At 44.1% G+C, this 19,321-nt stretch overlaps 1 protein-coding gene across 1 annotated transcript in view; it reads right to left on the bottom strand.

The window, feature by feature from the left end:
* The window catches only part of LOC145346765 (KAT8 regulatory NSL complex subunit 1-like), a 168,125-nt gene that overhangs the window by 52,948 nt on the left and 95,856 nt on the right, over positions 1–19,321 (bottom strand). Inside the window, exon 2 of the mRNA XM_080194464.1 lies at positions 7,262–7,403. Within this exon, the coding sequence (XP_080050590.1) occupies positions 7,262–7,403 (142 nt within the window). The remainder of the gene's footprint in view (positions 1–7,261; positions 7,404–19,321) is intronic.

Genomic DNA, 19,321 nt, shown 5'->3' with positions numbered 1-19,321 from the left:
AAGGGACCAACGTTCACCCTAGCCAGCCTCTTCCTTTTTATATATTTATAAAAACTCTTGCTATCCTTTTTTATATTAAGTGCTAGCCCAGCTTCATAGCTTCTTCTACCCTCCTTTATCAACTTTTTTGTCAATCTTTGTTGACATTTAAACCTTTCCCAATCCTCTTCTCGCCCACTGCTCTTAGCTACTCTAAATTCCTCCGCTTTTAATTTAACACTTTCCTTCACCTCCTTCGTTATCCACGGCTTATTACCTCTCTTCCTACTGTCCTTTTTAACCATCGGAATAAATTTCTGCTGAGCACCAAGAAAGATCTCCTTAAAGATCCTCCACTGCTCCTCAGCAGACCTACCTTCCAACGCGCTCCCCCAGTCCACATTCGCCAATTCTTCTCTCATCCTACCATACTCCCCTCTATTCAAACAAAGGACACGTGTCCGGGAACCCACTTTCTCCTCCTCCATCTGCAACAGAAACTCCACCATACAATGATCACTCTCTCCAAGAGGATCCTTCACCTCAAGGTCCCTAATTCTACCCGCCTCATTACATAGCACCAGATCCAAGATAGCTCGCTCCCTCGTCGGCTCCAACACACACTGTTCCAGGAAACTATCCCGGCAGCATTCCAAGAACTCCTCCTCGAGCCCACCTCGTCCAACATGGGTCGACCAATCAATATGCAGATTGAAATCCCCCATAACTACTGCCGTCCCATTCCTGCACGCCGCACTTATTTGCGCGTTAACAGCCCGCCCCACCTCCAGATCATTATTCGGGGGCCTATAGACGACACCCACCAGCGTCTTCCTCCCTTTGCTGTTCCTAATCTCCACCCACAACGATTCCACTTTCTGCTCTTTGGCTCCGATATCATCCCTTGCTACCACCTTGATGCTGTCCTTAATCAGCAGAGCTACGCCACCCCCTCTTTCCTCCTGCCTATCCTTCCTAAACACTTGATAGCCCTGTACATTCATCTCCCAGTCCCTGTCACCTTGCAGCCACGTCTCTGTAATGGCCACCAGATCGTATCCATTTGTGTCGATCTGCGCCACCAGCTCATCCACTTTATTCCGAATGCTTCGTGCATTCAGATAAAGCGCTTTCATCCCAGCCTTCTTCTGGACCCTATTTGCCGTAACGCCACCACTTGGGACATCCTCAGCCTCTTCCCTTACCTGTACCCTATCCTTAACTGTAGACCTCCTAACATCACCTACCCTCGCACCCTCCCCCCCCCTAATTAGTTTAAAGCCCTGTCTACAGTTCTCTTTACTCGATTCGCCAGCACTCTGGTCCCAGCACGATTCAGACCAACCCCATCCCGCCCGAACAAGTCCCACCTACCCCAATACTGGTGCCAATGCCCCATAAATTCGATCCCATTCCTCCCACACCAATCTCTGAGCCACCCATTCACTTCCTTTATCCTGTCAACCCTACGCCCGTCTGCACTCGGTTCAGGCAGTAGCCCAGAGAAGACCACCTTGTCGGTTCTACTTTTTAATTCCATTCCCAGCTTCTCATACTCCCTCCCCAGATCCTCAGTCCGCACTTTGCCTACGTCGCTGGCACCCACATGTACCACCACAACTGGGTTCTCACCCTCCCACTCCAGATTCCTCTGCAGCCCAGCTGCGACATCCTGTACCCGAGCACCAGGCAGACAACACACCCTTCTGTGCACTTTGTCATTGTGACAAAGGACAGTGTCAATACCCTTCACCCCACTATCTCCAATCACTACTACGTTCCTTTTCCCCTTCTCTTTGCCTATGTCCTGCTGCATCACTGTACCGTGTGCAGTTTGCTCACCAACCTCACCTGCCTCGTCCTCTTCCAGAGTGGAAGCAAGAACCTCAAACCTGTTATGCAGATTAAGAGGCTGAGGCCTCCGCTCCTCACCCCCCTTCCTCCTCCCAGCAGCCCCCTTTTGTTCCTGACCCTTAGATTTAGACAGTCTAGGGGGGGTGGATGTCACTTGCACCCCATTGACAATGACACCCTCTCTCCCCCTGATGAGCCTCAGTGTCTGTAGCTCAGAGGCCAGCTCATCCACCTTGAGCTGGAGCTCCTCCAGCAACCTGCACTTACTGCAGACATGGCCACTGGGAAGGACCCTGGGGTCCACCAGTTCCCACATCATACAGGAACCGCACATCACATGCCCCTCCATTATTCAACATAATTTGTTGTGGGAAAAAAATATTTTTTTTTCAGCCTAGTAAACCTCCTCTGCACTCCCTCCAAGGCCAAAATATCTTTGCGCAGGTGCGGTGCCCAAAACTGCACACAGTACTCCAGCCTCACCAATGCCCTATACAGCTGCAGCAAGACCTCCCTACTTTTATATTCAATCCCCCTCGCTATGAAGGCCAGCATCCCATTCGCCTTCCTGACCACCTGCTGCACCTGCAAGCTGGGTTTTTGCGACTCATGCACAAGGACCCCGAGGTCCCTCTGCACCGTCGCCTGCTGCAGTTTTTCACCCCGTAAGTAATAGTCCTTCCTACCATTCTTCCTACCAAAGTGGACCACCTCACACTTGCCAACATTAAATTCCATTTGCCATTTCCTGGCCCATTCGCCCAGCCTATCTAGATCCTTCTGCAGACTCTCCACACCCTCCGCACAATTTGCCGTTCCCCCAATCTTGGTGTCATCAGCAAATTTCGACACCCTACACTCGGTTCCCTCCTCCAGATCATCTATATAAATGGTAAAAAGCTGAGGCCCCAGCACCGACCCCTGGGGCACTCCACTAGTCACCATCCGCCAATCCGAATAGCACCCGTTGACCCCCACTCTCTGCCTCCTATTTGACATATAAAAAGGAAGAGGCTGGCTAGGGTGAACGTTGGACCCTTAGAGGATGAGAGGGGGGACTTAGTGGTAGGGGGTGGGGAAATGGCTGAGGTCTTGAATAACTTTTTTGTTTTGGTCTTCACGGAGGAAGACGTGAATAATTTGCCGGGTGTTAGCAATGGAAAGGTGGTAGGAGTGGAGAGTCTCAATGACATTATTGTTACTAGAGAGGCGGTGCTCGACAGACCGGAGGGACTGATTGTGGACAAGTCGCCAGGACCGGATGGAATGCATCCAAGGGTTCTGAAAGAAATGGCGGAGGTGATAGTGGATGCCTTGGTGGTTATTTTCCAGACGTCGCTGGATTCCAGGGAAGTGCCGGAAGATTGGAAAACAGCTAATGTTACGCCGTTGTTTAAGAAGGGTGCCAGGCAAAAGGCAAGGAATTATAGGCCGGTTAGTTTAACATCTGTTGTAGGTAAAATGTTAGAATCCGTCATCAAGGAGGAAATAGCGAGGCATCTTGAGAGGAATTGCTTGATAGAGCAGATGCAGCACGGATTCGTTAAGGGGAAGTCGTGTCTGACAAATTTATTGGAGTTCTATGAGGATGTGTCTAGGGCGGTGGATAGAGGAGAGCCGGTGGATGTGGTCTTTCTTGATTTTCAGAAGGCGTTTGACAAGGTACCTCACAAGAGGTTATTGCAGAAGGTAAGGGGGCATGGAGTTGGGGGTAGGGTGTTAGCGTGGATAGAGGATCGGTTGTCAAATAGGAGACAGAGAGTGGGGGTCAATGGGTGCTATACGGATTGGCGGTTGGTGACTAGTGGAGTGCCCCAGGGGTCGGTGCTGTGGCCTCAGCTACTTACCATTTATATAGATGATCTGGAGGAGGGAACCGAGTGTATGGTGTTGAAATTTGCTGATGACACCAAGATTGGTGGAACGGCAAATTGCGTGGAGGGTGTGGAGAGTCTGCAGAAGGATCTAGATAGGCTGGGCAAATGGGCCAGGAAATGGCAAATGGAATTTAATGTTGGCAAATGTGAGGTTGTCCACTTTGGTAGGAATAATGGTAGGAAGGACTATTACTTACAGGGCGAAAAACTGCAGCAGGAGATGGTGCAGAGGGACCTCGGGGTCCTTGTGTATGAGTCGCAAAAACCCAGCCTGCAGGTGCAGCAGGTGGTCAGGAATGCTAATGGGATGCTGGCCTTCATAGCGAGGGGGGTTGAATATAAAAGTAGGGAGGTCTTGCTGCGGCTGTATAGGGCATTGGTGAGGCCGCAGCTGGAGTACTGTGTGCAGTTTTGGTCGCCGTACTTACGCAAGGATATTTTGGCCTTGGAGGGAGTGCAGAGGAGGTTTACTAGGCTGATACCGGAGTTGAGGGGGTTGAGCTATGAGGAGAGGCTGAATAAACTAGGCTTGTACTTGTTAGAGTTTAGAAAAATGAGGGGAGATCTCATTGAGACATAGAAGATGATGAATGGGATGGATAGGATAGAGGTGGAGAGGCCCTTCCTGCTCAGAAAGGACAGTAGGACTAGGGGGCACAGCCTCAAGATAAAGGGGGGACAGTTTAGAACAGAGTTGAGGAGGAACTTCTTCACTCAAAGGGTGGTGAATCTCTGGAATTCTCTACCCGTTGAGGTGGTGGAGGCTGCCTCGCTAAATATTTTTAAGACGCGGGTTGATGGGTTTTTGATAAGCGAGGGGATTAAGGGTTATGGGGAGAGGGCGGGAATGTGGAACTGAGACACGACAGATCAGCCATGATCTTATTGAATGGCGGGGCAGGCTCGAAGGGCTGGATGGCCTACTCCTGCTCCTATATCTTATGTTCTTATGTAAATGCAGCCTAACCAAGGTTTTATATCGCTGCAACATTATTTCCCAACGCTTGTACTCAATGCCCGGCTGATGAAGGCAAGCATGCCATATGCCTTCTTAATCACCTTCGCCACCTGTGCTGTCACTTTTAGGGAACTGTGGACCTGCATGCCCAGATTCCTCTATGTTAATATTCCATTTACAGTATAATTCATACCTAAGTTTGATCCTCCAAAATGCATCACCTCACATTTGACCGGATCAAATCTGTGTGCCCAAATTTCCAATCCACCTATATCCTGTTACATTCTCCGACAATCCCCTGCACTATCAACTCCACCAATCTTCATGTCACCCGCAAACTTACTAATCAGACCACCCACGTTTTCCTCCAGATCATTTATATGTACTACAAACAAGAGGTCCCAGCACTGATCCCTGCGGAACATCACTAACTACAGATCTCCATTCTGAAAAACACCCTTTCGCTGCTACCATCTGTTTTCTATGACCAAGTCAGTTCTGTATCCATCTAGACAGCCCACCTGAATCCCACGTGATTTTAGTTTTTGTACCAGTCTGTTATGTGGGACCCAGTCAAACACCTTACTAAAGTCCATTTAAACTACATCCACAGCCCCTCCTCATTAATTAACTTTGTCACCTCTTCAAAAAACTCAAACAAGTCCCCTTGTCTAATGGAAGATATACTGGCATTGGAGGCAATCTACAGAAGGTTCACAAGGTTGATCCAGGGTATGGAGGGATGTGCTTAGGAGTTAAGTAAGTTGATCTGTACTTATTGGAGTTTAGAAGAATGACAGGCAACCTTATTAAGGCACTTAGATTCCTCAGGGGCCTTGACAGGGTAGATGCTGAGAGATTGTTTCCCCTTCTGAGTGTGTCATGATCAGAAGGTAGTGAATCTTTGGAATACTTTATCACAGAAGGTGTGGAGGCTGGATCACGCATGTTCCAGGCTGTGATCAGACAGAGTTTTAAATCAGTAAGGGAATCAAAAGTTATGGGGATAAGGTGGAATGGAGGAAGCGGAGTTGAGGATCATCATATCAGTCACAAGCTCACGAATGGTAGAGCAGACCTGGTGGGCCAAATGGTTTACTTCTGCTCCTACGTCTTATGGTCTTAAGGATGTGTCCCACATTTATGTACAGCTCAGCATGGGAGAGAACACTATCTTATCCTGAACACGCACATTGGTTTATACTCCAACACAAAACTGTCCTATTGTGAAGTCTTCTTTGAACATTTTCAAAGCTACGATAGATAAGATTTTGTAAAAGGTGCTGCATTGCTTATGAAATCAGGATGATGTGTTGATCACTACTACAACAAAGGGAGAGAATTTTCAAGCGTTTGATGAAGTTTTAAAAAGAATTGATGACTACAATGTGAAGTTGAAACGGGGCAGGTGTGCTTTCAAGCAACCTGAGGTCGTGTATCTTGGCCTGAAAGTACATGGAAAAGAACTATGACCGCAGATAGAGTCTGTGTTCAAAATCATGGTGTTTGAGCAAACAACTTTTCAAATACTGCTCATAATTTCAATACCAATCTGCCATGTGGAACCTTGTCAAACACCTTACTGAAGTTCATGTGAACTACATTTACAGCCCTTTCCTCATCAATTATCTTTGTCACCTCTTCAAAAAACTCAAATCAAGTTGGTGAGACACGACCTTCCCCATACAAAACCATGCTGCCTGTCACTAAGTAATCCATTTTCTTCCAAATGTGCATATATCACTGCAGTATCTTCTTCAAAAACTTTCCCACCACTGATGTCAAGCTCACCAGCTTATAATTCCCTGTTTCCTTTCTTAAATAAGAAAGCAACATTGACTATTGTCCCCCTTCTCTGGAACCTCACTTATGGTCAAAGAGGGTATGAAGATATCTGTGAAGGCCCCAGCTATTTCTTCCCTTGCCTCCCACAGCAATCTAGGAGAAATCTCATCCAGCCTCTTAATACAATTTAGCATACCCAACACTTCTTCCTTATACTCATTGAGCCTTTGTTAAACTTCATCCAACACTTGAAGATTCTCTCCTTTTGTTGCAGTGAATAGGCATGGATGCAAACTACAGGACAAAAATTAAAATCATCGCAAAAATTTAGCCTATGTTTGCAGCAAGACATGTAAATTTTGACAAAAACCAAACTGTAATAGTGAAAAGGGAAGATTATGCTGACATAGAATCAAAACCATCTGGACCATCTTGTTTACACTGGGTCTTTGTTCAACGAACTGAAAACAAATTACATTGTTCTCTCCCCACAGTCCTGTGCCTTCCTCTGCTTCTAAATTTAACTAGTTTTGTTAACTTTCACTTAACAGAGAGATGTCATTTAATGAATCCCACAGTTTAAAGTCAAGTGCCTCTTGCAGATATGGCATCAATGTGATGCCCATACAATGTCACAAGAACATGCTAAAGGATGAACAGCATACCTCACCACAAAACCATTTAAGTTTCTGAACACTGAAATGAATAATCTTGCAAATAGGTGGAGTTGCCCTGTCACGGGGGGGAGGAGGAGGAGGAGAGAGAGAGAGAGCGAGATAAAAATCCCAGTCTATTCTGCACTACCTACCTTGTTAGCACGGATCTGTCTGTATATGTCCGTCTGCTGCCTTATTCGATATTCCAGGTCAGACACCTGAGCTTGCAACCATGTCCACCGGTTAACAATTGCTGCCCTTTCCATGGCCCATCTCCACTCTGAGCGACGATGTCTGTGTGAATACATACAAATGTCAGACATTCTGGGGAAATAAATGAACCAACTTAATTTCAATTTTAGTTTCAAATATCAGACTCTCAAATATCAGAAAAGATGACATTTAAGAGACCGAAAGGAGATACAGTACAACCCAGGGTACTATCACAGTGAGTTGGCGAAGAGTCTTATCCAAATTCTCTAAAGAAAAACAAAAACTTTTTACCTCAATTAGTACTTCAAATACCTTGAAAAAAATTAAAAATGTAAAACAAGTGGACAGCAGGTTATACCAATGATTCAAATTACCGTAATACAAAATTTGCCAACCCTGTCCATCAAGATTCAATTCTGTCTGAAGCAAGTAATTAGTAAGGAATATAAGAATTGCAGCTAGGTCTTGGGATATAAATGAGGAGCTTAGCTCTTTTTAACAATATACAGTGGATATTGAAGCAAACATGTCTCAAATGGAAAGATGGTTATTAATTCTTTGCATCTGGTACCACCGACAAAGCCTACATTTATTGCTCATCCTTGGTGGCACTGATTTGATCCACGAGTAGCTTGTTCGATCACTGCAGAGCACAGTTCAGAGTCAAGAATGCTCATTGCCACTGCATTGTGTATAATATTATATATTCTCATCTCTATCCCAACCTTGAGCAGCAAAGCCTGATGTATGTGTGCACGCATGCAGTATATGCAGCAGACAGGGGGAAGAGTCCATAATGTCATACTTGATAACAACAATCACTAAAATGCTTGGAAGTATGATGGAATGAGGAGGATAGTGATCATCTTCATAATGTAGGCTGGTGGAATGTGTGGACAGGTGGACAAAAAAAGCGTGAAGTGATAAATTTTGGTAGGAAGAACAAGGAGAGACAATATAAACTATATGGTACAATTCTCAATGGAGTGAAGGAGCAGAGATCTAGGAGTATATGGTCACAAATGATTGAAGGTGGCAGGACACTTGAAGAGGCATATGGGATCCTGAGCTTTAGGAAGTATTCCAAAGATTCACTACCTTCTGATCATGAACACACTCAGAAGAGGAAACAATCTCTCAGCATCTACCCTGTCAAGGCCCCTGAGGAATCTATGTGCCTTAATAAGGTTGCCTGTCATTCTTCTAAACTCCAATAAGTACAGATCAACTTACTTAACTTCTAAGCACCATATCTTGGATCAACTTCGTGAACCTTCTGTGGACTGCCTCCAATGCCAATATATCTTTCATTAGACAAGGGGACTTGAGTTTTTTGAAGAGGTGACACAGTTAATTAATGAGGAAGGGCTGTGGATGTAGTTTAAATGGGCTTTAGTAAGGTGTTTGACTGGGTCCCACATAACAGACTGGTACAAAAATTAAAATCATGTGGGATTCAGGGTGGGCTGTCTAGATGGATACAGAACTGACTTGGTCATAGAAAACAGATGGTAGCAGCGAAAGGGCGTTTTTCAGAATGGAGATCTGTAGTTAGTGATGTTCCGCAGGGATCAGTGCTGGGACCTCTTGTTTGTAGTACATATAAATGATCTGGAGGAAAGCGTGGGTAGTCTGATTAGTAAGTTTGCGGATGACATGAAGATTGGTGGAGTTGATAGTGCAGGGGATTGTCAGGGAATGTAACAGGATATAGGTGGATTGGAGATTTGGGCACAGAAGCAAATAAGTTATGAAGAACCTTTATAAAAAACAGTCTAGGCTAAACAGGAATATTGTGTCCAATGCTAGACACTGCACTTTCAGAAGGATGCGGAAAGCGTAGAAAAGATTTACAGAATGGTCCAGAGTAAGAGACACTTCAGTTACCCGATCTCCTTGAAGAGAAGATTGAGAAGAGATATTGGATAGTGGTTCAAATTCATGAGTGGTTCATATAGAGTAGATAGAGAGAAGTTATTTCCATGGCTGAAGTATCAAGAAGTAGAGGGCACCAATAAAACATGATTGGGGATTGGAGGGGGAGGTGGGGTGGGGGGAAATAAAGACAATCTGAAGATTTTTAAAAATATGTAGCATCTGGGAATATGCTGCCTAACAGGAGGCAGATTCAATTATGGTTTTCTAAAGGGAACTGGATAACTATCTGAAGGAACTAAAGTTGTAAGGCTGCTAGAAAGGACAGCTAAGTTGCTCTTGCAGAAAGCCGGCACAGACTTGACAGGCCAAATGAAGGTCTTGTGCGTGTAACCATTCTACGAATGCTAGACATAAAAACACAATCAACTAAAGCTTCACTTGACAAGATGACATAGTAAAACGTTTTATCAGTAGTTTGACCTTGACCATCTTCTGCACTATCGATGGTGGAGTGCACCATCAACCTGCCAATTTCAGAACAGGGTCTAAAGCTGAAGGACAAGCTGAAAGATCAGATGCATCAATCCTTCAGTGAAATGACAATTTGCAAGTTTCATCCTTCAGATTATCGCTGACATTTTTTCTGCCACCTGATCCCACCCCCACCAAATGCAAATATATTATTTTGCTGGCTGTGTTTCTAAAGATTGGATCAACATATCAAATGGGCATGAGTCACCAGCAAGCGTGAAGCAGAACTGATATTTTCTGAGTTGAGTTAACAGGCCAGACACTCTGTAAAGAGGGAGCTCACCCACCAAGAACAGAATAATACAAGTTTGAAACCTAATTTGTGCTGAGTTTATTGATCTCAGTTGGAGTATAGGGCGAGTGAAATAAGCTGATCTGTACCCTTCCCTTGTGGCCATTTCTTCTTTGTTACTGTCAGCAGGTCATTTGGTTTGGCGGTCATGGGATAACAGAGAAAAAAGGGGAGAATAGACAGTTAACCATAATCCCGTTCCCACCTGTTTCCTTTCTGTAGCAAAAGGACCCAGTGAATACAGGAATCATGTGTGACACAAAGGGAGTTCACTTTAAACAGAAAGGGTTGCTATGATCTGGAATGCACTGCCTGAAGGAACAACAGAAGTGGGCTCAATCGTCACTTTCAAAAGATTGCATAATTACTTGAAGGGGAGAAAATTTACAGGACACTGGAGAAAGGGCAGGTGACTGGGATTAATTGACTAATTCTACCGAAGAGACATAACTTCCTTCTGTACTCTAACCAATGATATTCACCTATGTACCCTCTCTAGCAGCAACCAGTGGATAAAGTTCTGGAAACAAATCAGAGATCAGGTAAATTGTCACAGATTGGAAATGAAACCTGCGGTCTTAAAGTGTGCTGCACAACTGTGTGATAAACCAGATAGAATATTCTCCTCTTGACTGCTGACTGAACTACCTGCCTGACTTTTGTAACTGAAAACTTTTGGATCCAGTTACAATCAAATCAGCCCTCTTGGAAGTAACATATAAACATATTCAAAAAGTATGAGCTCTGATCTAAGGAACTCAAAAGTCATTGATCAAATCAGACTGACTGGCCAGTGATAGATCGAAGCTATGATATACAGCCTATAGGTTTGGACCAGCAGAAGGTAGAGTACAAATTTAGGCATTTTCCCACATGGGACAGGAAGGAAATGCATGTTAAGCTGATTTGCAAGAACTGAACAGGTTACCCAGTCTCTGAAGTGCGAATGGCATGTTACGTGAAGAGAGGGAAAACTGCAAAGGAAACTCTTACGGCAAAATATAGCCCTTCCCCATGATAAACATATGGGATTCATCCTCCACTTGGAACTGCATAAATACTTTTGGGGCTTCTGTCAGCACAAACAGCTCTCTTGTACTGCAACCAATACATTTACTCAGGGCAGCAGCTCCCAACAATCACTTCCCAGAAGTTAGGACTAAAGTTGTCTCAATTCTTCACTTCCACTGCTCCAGCATTTAGTTGTCATGGCAAGTTTTGTTGCCTACATCCTGGAAGTACCATGCAACTAAAATCCATAATGGCTTCATACATATGAACTCACATTTTAGAGAAGAATCCTCTTTTTATAAAAAAAGTCAACTTGGAGAAAAACACAATTGTATTTGCTCTGTTTTTTATGCATACAGGGTTCCTCCGGCGAGCTGGAATGAAAATGCATTTCCTATGCTGGTTGTAAGCCGAAAATGAATTCGAGCAGTTTCATGCACATCCTACACAGCCTGGGCTAACTGACAAGTTCACTTTAGGATAAGTGCGTTAGTGTAAAGGCAAAGTTCAATAATACTTAAAACCAACACAGTAGGATAGATTATTGTGCCTCAAATTCTCATGTTGGTGAAACAGGCAAACACAAGGCAGCTGAAAATTAATGCTGAGAAACATCAAGTAGAAGGAAGAGCGAGGAAAGGAGAAACAAACTAAATGGTGCAATGCTAGAGGTGGTGCAGGAACGGAGAAATCTGGAGTGTATGTGCCCAAACTTTTAAAGGTGGCAGGAAAAGCTGAGACAAAACTTACATAATTGGTGAATAAAGTGCAAAAGCAAGGATATAGAAATGAGCCTTCATTAAATACTGGTTAGCTCTCAACTGGTGTACAATGCTCAATTCTGGGCACCACACTTTACGGGGAATTTAATGGAACTGTTCAAAATCTGAATGGCTTTGATAATCAATGCAATGTAAATGTTTAAAATGCCAAGATGATCCATGATCTAAAGGACACAATTTTAATGTGAAGAATCAGAGGTGTAATGATTATGATTCAGAATGCATTGGCGGAAAGGATGGTCAATGTAGATTCAATAGTAATTTTCAAAAGGAAATGGGATTAACATTTGCAAAATAAAAAGTCATTCAGCGATGGGAGAAAGACAGTAGTACTAATTGAATAACTCCATCAAACAGCAAACATTCAATTCTGCGTTGTATGATTCTATAATTCAAGATATTTAAAGTTTGGATTTTGGGTTTCCAGATAAAATGCTAAATAATTATTCAAGGGTTTGAATTTAAATAGTAGGGAGGGGGGTTTAGGTAAGGGGAAGCTTGCAGGGGAATAATTACCAGCATGTGACAGAAAGGAAGAGAGCATACAAATATATTAGTGAATCAGCAAATAAGGTCAAAGTAGGCAAAACCAATAATAAAAATAGCATGTCATAAATACTTAAGTCATGTTTATTTCTGGGAAAGTTAGTATTGTGAAAGTATGTGACAGTAAAATGCTGGCTTTAGAGCTTTCAGAACAGCTAAAAAATGGCAATTCAAAAGATTACCCAGAAAAGAAGAGATGGAACCATCAAAAGCAGCTGCTTTTGGCTGAAGACATTCTAAAGGAGGGATAATAACTGGCATAGATTGGAAGTGAGAAGGGAAGTTTAAAAGAGATGCAATGGGTAAGTTTTTTCACACAGAGGGTGGTGAATGCCTGGAACGTGATGCCAAAGGTGGTGATGGTGGCAGGTTCTGTAACATTCAAGAGGCATCTGGATAAATATATGAGTAGGTAGGGAAAAGAGGGATATGGACCACATAGAGGCAAGACAATATTAGATTAGAGAGGCATCTGTGTTGGCACAGACGTGGTGGGCCAAAAGACCTGTTCCTGAACTGTACTGTTCTTTGTTCTTCTTTGGAAGTCAGTTTGAAGATAGGCCACTATATCGTCATGGAGAGAGGTAGAGCTTGAAAAATTCTCTGGTTTCAATTTATCTGTGCGTTGGCAGTAGGGGAAGAGGTTATACTGAAAGGGTGCTTTTCCTAGCAGGCCCCAGGCAGTTCCCCAGGCTCAGCAGGGCCCCATCAGAGGAAGATGGCATGGCCAACTTGTAATGAACACTGCAGAAAAATCAAGAATGCTGTAACACAAGTTATAATTACAAAGTTTGTCATTCATGATTGCTTTGTGCAAATAATGATACCTGCTTTCTAGAGATTTGATACAGGAATCCCCAGATTATCCAAATATGCCAATGACACAAAGATAGAGGGAGCTGAAAGTAGTGTTGATGAAAACCATGAAAATTCCAAAGTGATATTGATATATTAAGTGAATGAGTTGGAGTGGAGGTTATAAAAGAACACGGGGGTTCATAGAGGCATAGGTTGACATGGAAGATTTCATAGAATCAGAATTCCCAGACTGTGGAAGGAGGCCATTCAACCCATCGAGCCTGCACCACCCAGACCCTATCCCCGTAACCTCACATATTTACCCTGCGAATCCCGTAATACCATGTACTTACCTGAGTAAACCCTCTAACACTAAGTGGCAATTTTGCGTGGCCAATCAATCTAAACTTCCTCACTTGAGGAATGAGCAGTGTTCCGAAAGCACGGGATTCCAAATAAACCTGTTAGACTTTAACCTGGTGTTCCGAGGCTTTTTATCTTGCCCATCCCAGTCCAACATCTGCATCTCCACGTCAGCACTCATTCATGCACGCACACATGGGTCAGTGATAACAAGAGATTTTTCCTATTCTAGCCCAGCTCTGAACTGAGCATTGGAAGCACCAACTATCATTCTTGTTAAGGTCAACAGATATATCACGTAAAGAATAATTCAGCAACATTAACGTCACACAAGTGAAGGGAATGACAATCTCCAACAATTCTATCAGTGGTTAGCACTGCTGCCTCTCAGTGCCAAGGACCCAGCCTTGATTGGATGACTGGGTGGACTTTGCATGTTCTTGCAGCATCTGTATGGGTTTCATCTGGGTGTTCCAGTTTCTTCTACATTCAAAAGGTGTGCAGGTTAGTTGGACTGACCATGGTAAATTGCCCCTTGGTGTCCATGATCAATGCACGGGGTTATGGGTATAGGGTAAGGGTGTGGGCTCAGATAGTGCTCTTTTAGATGGTCACTCCAGACTAACTGAGCCAAATGGCCTCCTTCTGCACTGTAGGGATCCTAAGAAGAAAGAATCCAACTACCCCCTTGACATTCAATGGTATTACACTACTCAATCTCCCAATTCTCCATTATCAATATTCTGGGTGCTAACATTTAAGGAGAAACTGAATTGAACCAGCCACACAAATACTGTGGCTACAACAGCAGCTCAGAGTCCTGGAATCTTGTTTAACTCATCTTCTGATTCCCCAAAGTTCAGCCACCATCCAAGATACAAGTCAGAAGTGTGGTGGAATACTCTCCACTTGCCTGGATAAATGCTGTTCCAACAACACTCAAGAAACTCAGCACCATATAGGGCATAGCAGCCTGCTTGACTGACATCCACCACCTTCAACATCTAGTGCTTTCACCATTGACAAATATTGGCAGCAATGTGGGCCATCTACAAGATACACTGCAGCAAGTCATCAACACTCCTTCGACAGCACCTTCCAAATCATCACCTGGAAGGAAAGGGGCAACAGCTGCACACCATCCTGACTTGGAATGATGTCATTGTTCCTTCACTGTCACCGAGTCAAAACCCTGAAACACTCTCCTCAATTGGCTATGGATATACCTACACCATATGGATTACCGACGTTCAAGATTACAGCTCCCATCTTCTCAAGAGCAATGAGAGATGGGCAAATAAAATACAGGCCAAGCCAGTTACACAAACCTCCTCTGAGAAGCATTTAACAGTTGAGCCCAGACACTACTGGCCAATATAGTTGATAATGACACCATCTGCTGCTGTTGCAAACTGGGCTACTGGAGGAGACACGTAAAATCCTCAACAGATTGCAACATCTGGCTTTCGTCATATTTAACATAGAACACTACAGCACAAGCAGGCCCTTTGGTCCACAAGTTGTGCCAATCATATCCATACCTACCAGGCCATAGAACTATCTATAACTCCCAATCCCATTAAATGCCATATACTCATCCAGAAGTCTTTTAAAAGACCCCAGCAAGTTCACCTCTACTGCCACCGATGGCAGCCGATTCCACTCACTCACTATCCTGAGTGAAAAACCCTGACATTTCCTCTGTACCTGCTCCCAGCACCTTAAACCTGTGTCCTCTCGTAGCAACCATTTCAGCCCTGGGAAATAGCCTCCAAGAATCCACCCCATCTATCCCTCTCAACATTTTATAAACATGTATCAGGTCGCCTCTCAACCTTCGTCTCGCCAGGGAGAAGAGACCTAGCTCCCTCAACCTAAGGCATGCCTCCCAATCCAGGCAACATCCTTGTAAATCTCCTTTGCACCCTCTCAATAGCTTCCACATCCTCGTGAGGCGACCAGAACTGCGCACAGTACTCCAAGTGGCGTCTGACATGGGTCTTATAAAGTTGCAGCATTACCTCCTGACTCCTAAACTCAATCCCTCAATTAATGAAGGCTAGCACACCATACGCCTTCTTGACCACATCCTCCACCTGCGAGGCCGATTTAAGAGGCCTATGGATCCGGACTCCAAGGTCCTTCTGCTCCTCAACACAGCTAAGAGTCCTGCCCTTGATATTGTACTCCTTCATCCCGTTGGACCTGCCAAAATGGACCACTACATATTTATCCAGGTTGAAGTCCATCTGCCACTTCTCCGCCCAGTCTCGCATCTTATCTGTGTCACGCTGCAACTTCTGACATTCCTCCAGACTATCCACAACACCACCAACCTTCGTGTCGGCAGCGAACTTACTAACCCATCCCTCCACTTCCTCACCTAGGTCATTTATGAAAATGACAAACAGCAAGGGTCCTAGAACAGATCCCTGGGACACTCCACTGGTGACCGACCTCCATGCAGAAAAAGACCCATCCACAACCACTCTCTGCCTTCTGCAGGCAAGCCAGTTCTGGATCCACAAGGCCAAAGCCCCTTGGATCCCATGCCCTCTCACATACTCAATCTTTTCAGTCCTCCGCAAACCTGCAGAACCTCCCAGATCATCTTCCACCGTGAATACCGAGGCAAAGTATTCATTAAGCACCTCTGCCATTTCTTCCGGTTCCACACAGATTTTTCCCCTTTCACCTTTTAAAGGTCCAATCCCTTCAAATCTCATCCTTTTACTCTTCACATATTTGTAGAACGCCTTGGGATTCTCCTTAATATTTCTCAAGTCCCGCCACAAAAGCAAAAAGCCTTTATTAATCAGACAAAAAATACTTTGCAATAAAGATTTCAAACCTTTTCAAGCTTTATAGTAACCTGGTTCAAGTGTAATAATGCAAGGCTCCATAATTGCTTGGCAGGTTAAAGTAATTATTTATTTGAAGCAAACCATTTACACAACAGAGGACAACGAAGACCTCCACATTCCAATTCCAGAGGATCAACTGCCAGAGCTCAAACACCGATCTCCAGCTGCCCCTTCAATTGCCACAGCGCGAGCTTGGGCTCATGCTCCATCTCTGCAGATTGCAAGGTTGGACTCACGTTGAACCACCTCTCCGTGTTCACAGACCTGTCTCAACTGTCACGTACCATGCTCTGCTGCATCACCACATCTCCCTCCCCCTTTAAGTTCTTTACAAATGAATTGAAGAATCGACAACTATTTAGAAGAGACAAAATTTTAAAAATATTTTGGTAACATTGTATAGTCTCTGAAAATTTCAGTCACCAGGAGACTTCCGTCTCAGCTGCCTGGATGGCTCTACATCTGTTAAAGTAGAATGTCTTGGGTGGTGAGTGGTCAGTTACTTTTCAGTTTCAGAAGGTGCGCTAGTGTGGGCATCTGCTCCAGTTCCCATGGAAACACCACAAGTGCCTTCCTCTGAAATAAATAGCCCCACTGAATGTGGCATTATTGAAGCAATGTTTGGCGCTATTGAAGGAAAGTTGAGAGATGCTTGTGGAATTTTTTTTTGTTTGCATTATGAAAGTTTCCCTTTTTCTTACGTGATCAACATGTTTTCTTCAAGTGTCAATCAGGCCTACTTGTATGATGATTTTCCAGGGACTCAGACTGGACCAAATTTAAAGTTCTAATGAATACCATGTCATCTACCTCGAATGACCTACTATCCTTAACGGAATAATGACATCCCTTTTGTATTACTTGTTTCATTTCCGTCTTCCCCGCTAAATTTGGAAACTCGAGGTTAAGTCTTGCACACAGGCGCCTCCCCGTTAGCAGTTCTGCGGGGGATACTCCTGTACTAACGTATTGTTGTTTTTGGTGTCCTGTAAAAGAGGAATCTTGCAAGCTTCAAGCGTAAATAGTGCCCCTGGCTGTTTTCACATTGCTGACTTGAAAGCCTGGACAGCGTGTGGACTGGGCTACATTCTCAACCCTTTGTCGTTTCTTGCTGTCTTGGTCAGGGTAGGAGCCACACCAAGCTGCAATACATCTGGAAAGTATGCTTTTTACGTTGCATCCGTAAAAATTGGTGCGTATTGTAGCCAACATGCTGAATTTGCTTAGCCTCCTGAGCAATTAGAGGCATTGATGGGCTTTCTTAACTATAGCATCAGCACGAAGGGACCAGGACAGGTTGTTAGTCATCTAGATACCTAAAAACTTGAAGTTCTCAACCATTTCCACTTCATTACCATTGATGTAGACAGAGGCATGTCCTCCATTATGCTTCCCGTAATCAATGATTATTTCCTTTGTTTCACTGATGTAGAGGGAGAGATTATTGTTATTATAGCATTTCACCAGATTTTCTCTTTGCTGGACCGGTGGCATCATTGTTTGAGATCTGACCCACTATGCTGGTATCATCAGCTAACTTGGCATTTGAGGCTGTGTCACAGGGTGCTAAGAATTCACTTCAACCTATTATTTTTCATACAGAAACTCTGTTCCTTGTAAAGACAGTACCGTTGAGATCCCCAAATTTCTGGCAGGCTTTGTCATTGTCTGCAATGATTGAAAAACTATGTTGTGTTCATTTCAACAAGTCACTTGGAATGGACATTAATGATAATTAGAAATATAGCGTCCTTAAAGGGGCCAGCAAAATCCATAAGAACTGTGCCCATGGGTTGCCAGGTCACTCCTATGGAAGCAAGTGAGCTCTAAAAGACAGTGTTTGTTGCGACTGACATTGATCACAGTGCTTCAATATCTTCATCAATGTCTGGCCAAATGTAACTTCTTACGAGTATTTTCATTTTAATCTGACCTGGATGTAAATTCCTCAGCAGCGTTCCTCTTGCTGGGCTAGTAACCATCAATCTAGGCCCCCCAGATTAACAGTCCATCTTCGCAGCTTTGCCAAGCCAGAAAAGTTCTGAATTGGTCTGATATGTCTAAGTGCCATCCATGAAAAACCATCTGCTTTATCTGGACAGGACTGGGTCTGAGTCCAATTGGGATTTGTTTTCATGATATCGACAGCATATCCAAAAAGTTGAGGCCAACACTATTTCGCATGGTACTGCTGGTGGCAATATTGTTCGAGGCACTGGAAAGCGACTCAGGGCACTTGCATTCGATATTTTGGTACCTAGCTTATGTTGGAACACAGTTGCTGCCAGAAGTAAAACCTACCAGTAGACTCTGGTTGATCCAACAGGATCTATAGGCCTGTCTTTGCAAAATAACTCTAAGAATGGCTTGCGATCAGTGATAATCACAAACTGACACCAGTAAACATACTGGTGAATTTAACTCCACACATGACAGCCAGCCCTTCTTGCTCAATTTTGAGAGCATTTTCTTTTGGTATCAATTAAGGTTCTTAATGAAAACGCAATGAACTGTTCTACGCAATTGTCCATTCCATGAGATAAAACTGGCCCTGTGCCAAATGGTGAAGCATCACACAAGGATTATTTTTCTTTCTTGGTCAAAACAGACTAGTAAATCTCAAGATTGTAAAGCAAGTTTAACTTTTCTCAAAAGCTTCCTTTTGTGATTTGCTCCAATACCAACATTGATTTTTTTTCAGGATCATAGAATCCCTACAGTGTAGGAGGGGGCCATTTGGCCCATTGAGTCTGCACCAACCTCAATCCCACCCAACCCCTACTCCTGTAGCCCCAAGTATGAACCCTGCCAGTAGCCCTGACACTAAGTTGGCAATTTGGCATGGCCTTTCAACCTGACCCACACATCTTCAGAACGTGGGAGGGATCCGGAGCACCGGGAGGAAACCCATGCAGACGTAGGGAGAATATGCAA

This window comes from Carcharhinus amblyrhynchos, chromosome 8 (assembly GCF_965287045.1).
Source record: "Carcharhinus amblyrhynchos chromosome 8, sCarAmb.v2.hapA, whole genome shotgun sequence".
In the NCBI taxonomy this organism is placed as follows: Eukaryota; Metazoa; Chordata; class Chondrichthyes; order Carcharhiniformes; family Carcharhinidae; genus Carcharhinus; species Carcharhinus amblyrhynchos.
The sequence above is the reverse complement of the archived record's forward strand: the minus strand, read 5'-3'. Positions and strand labels throughout refer to the sequence as shown.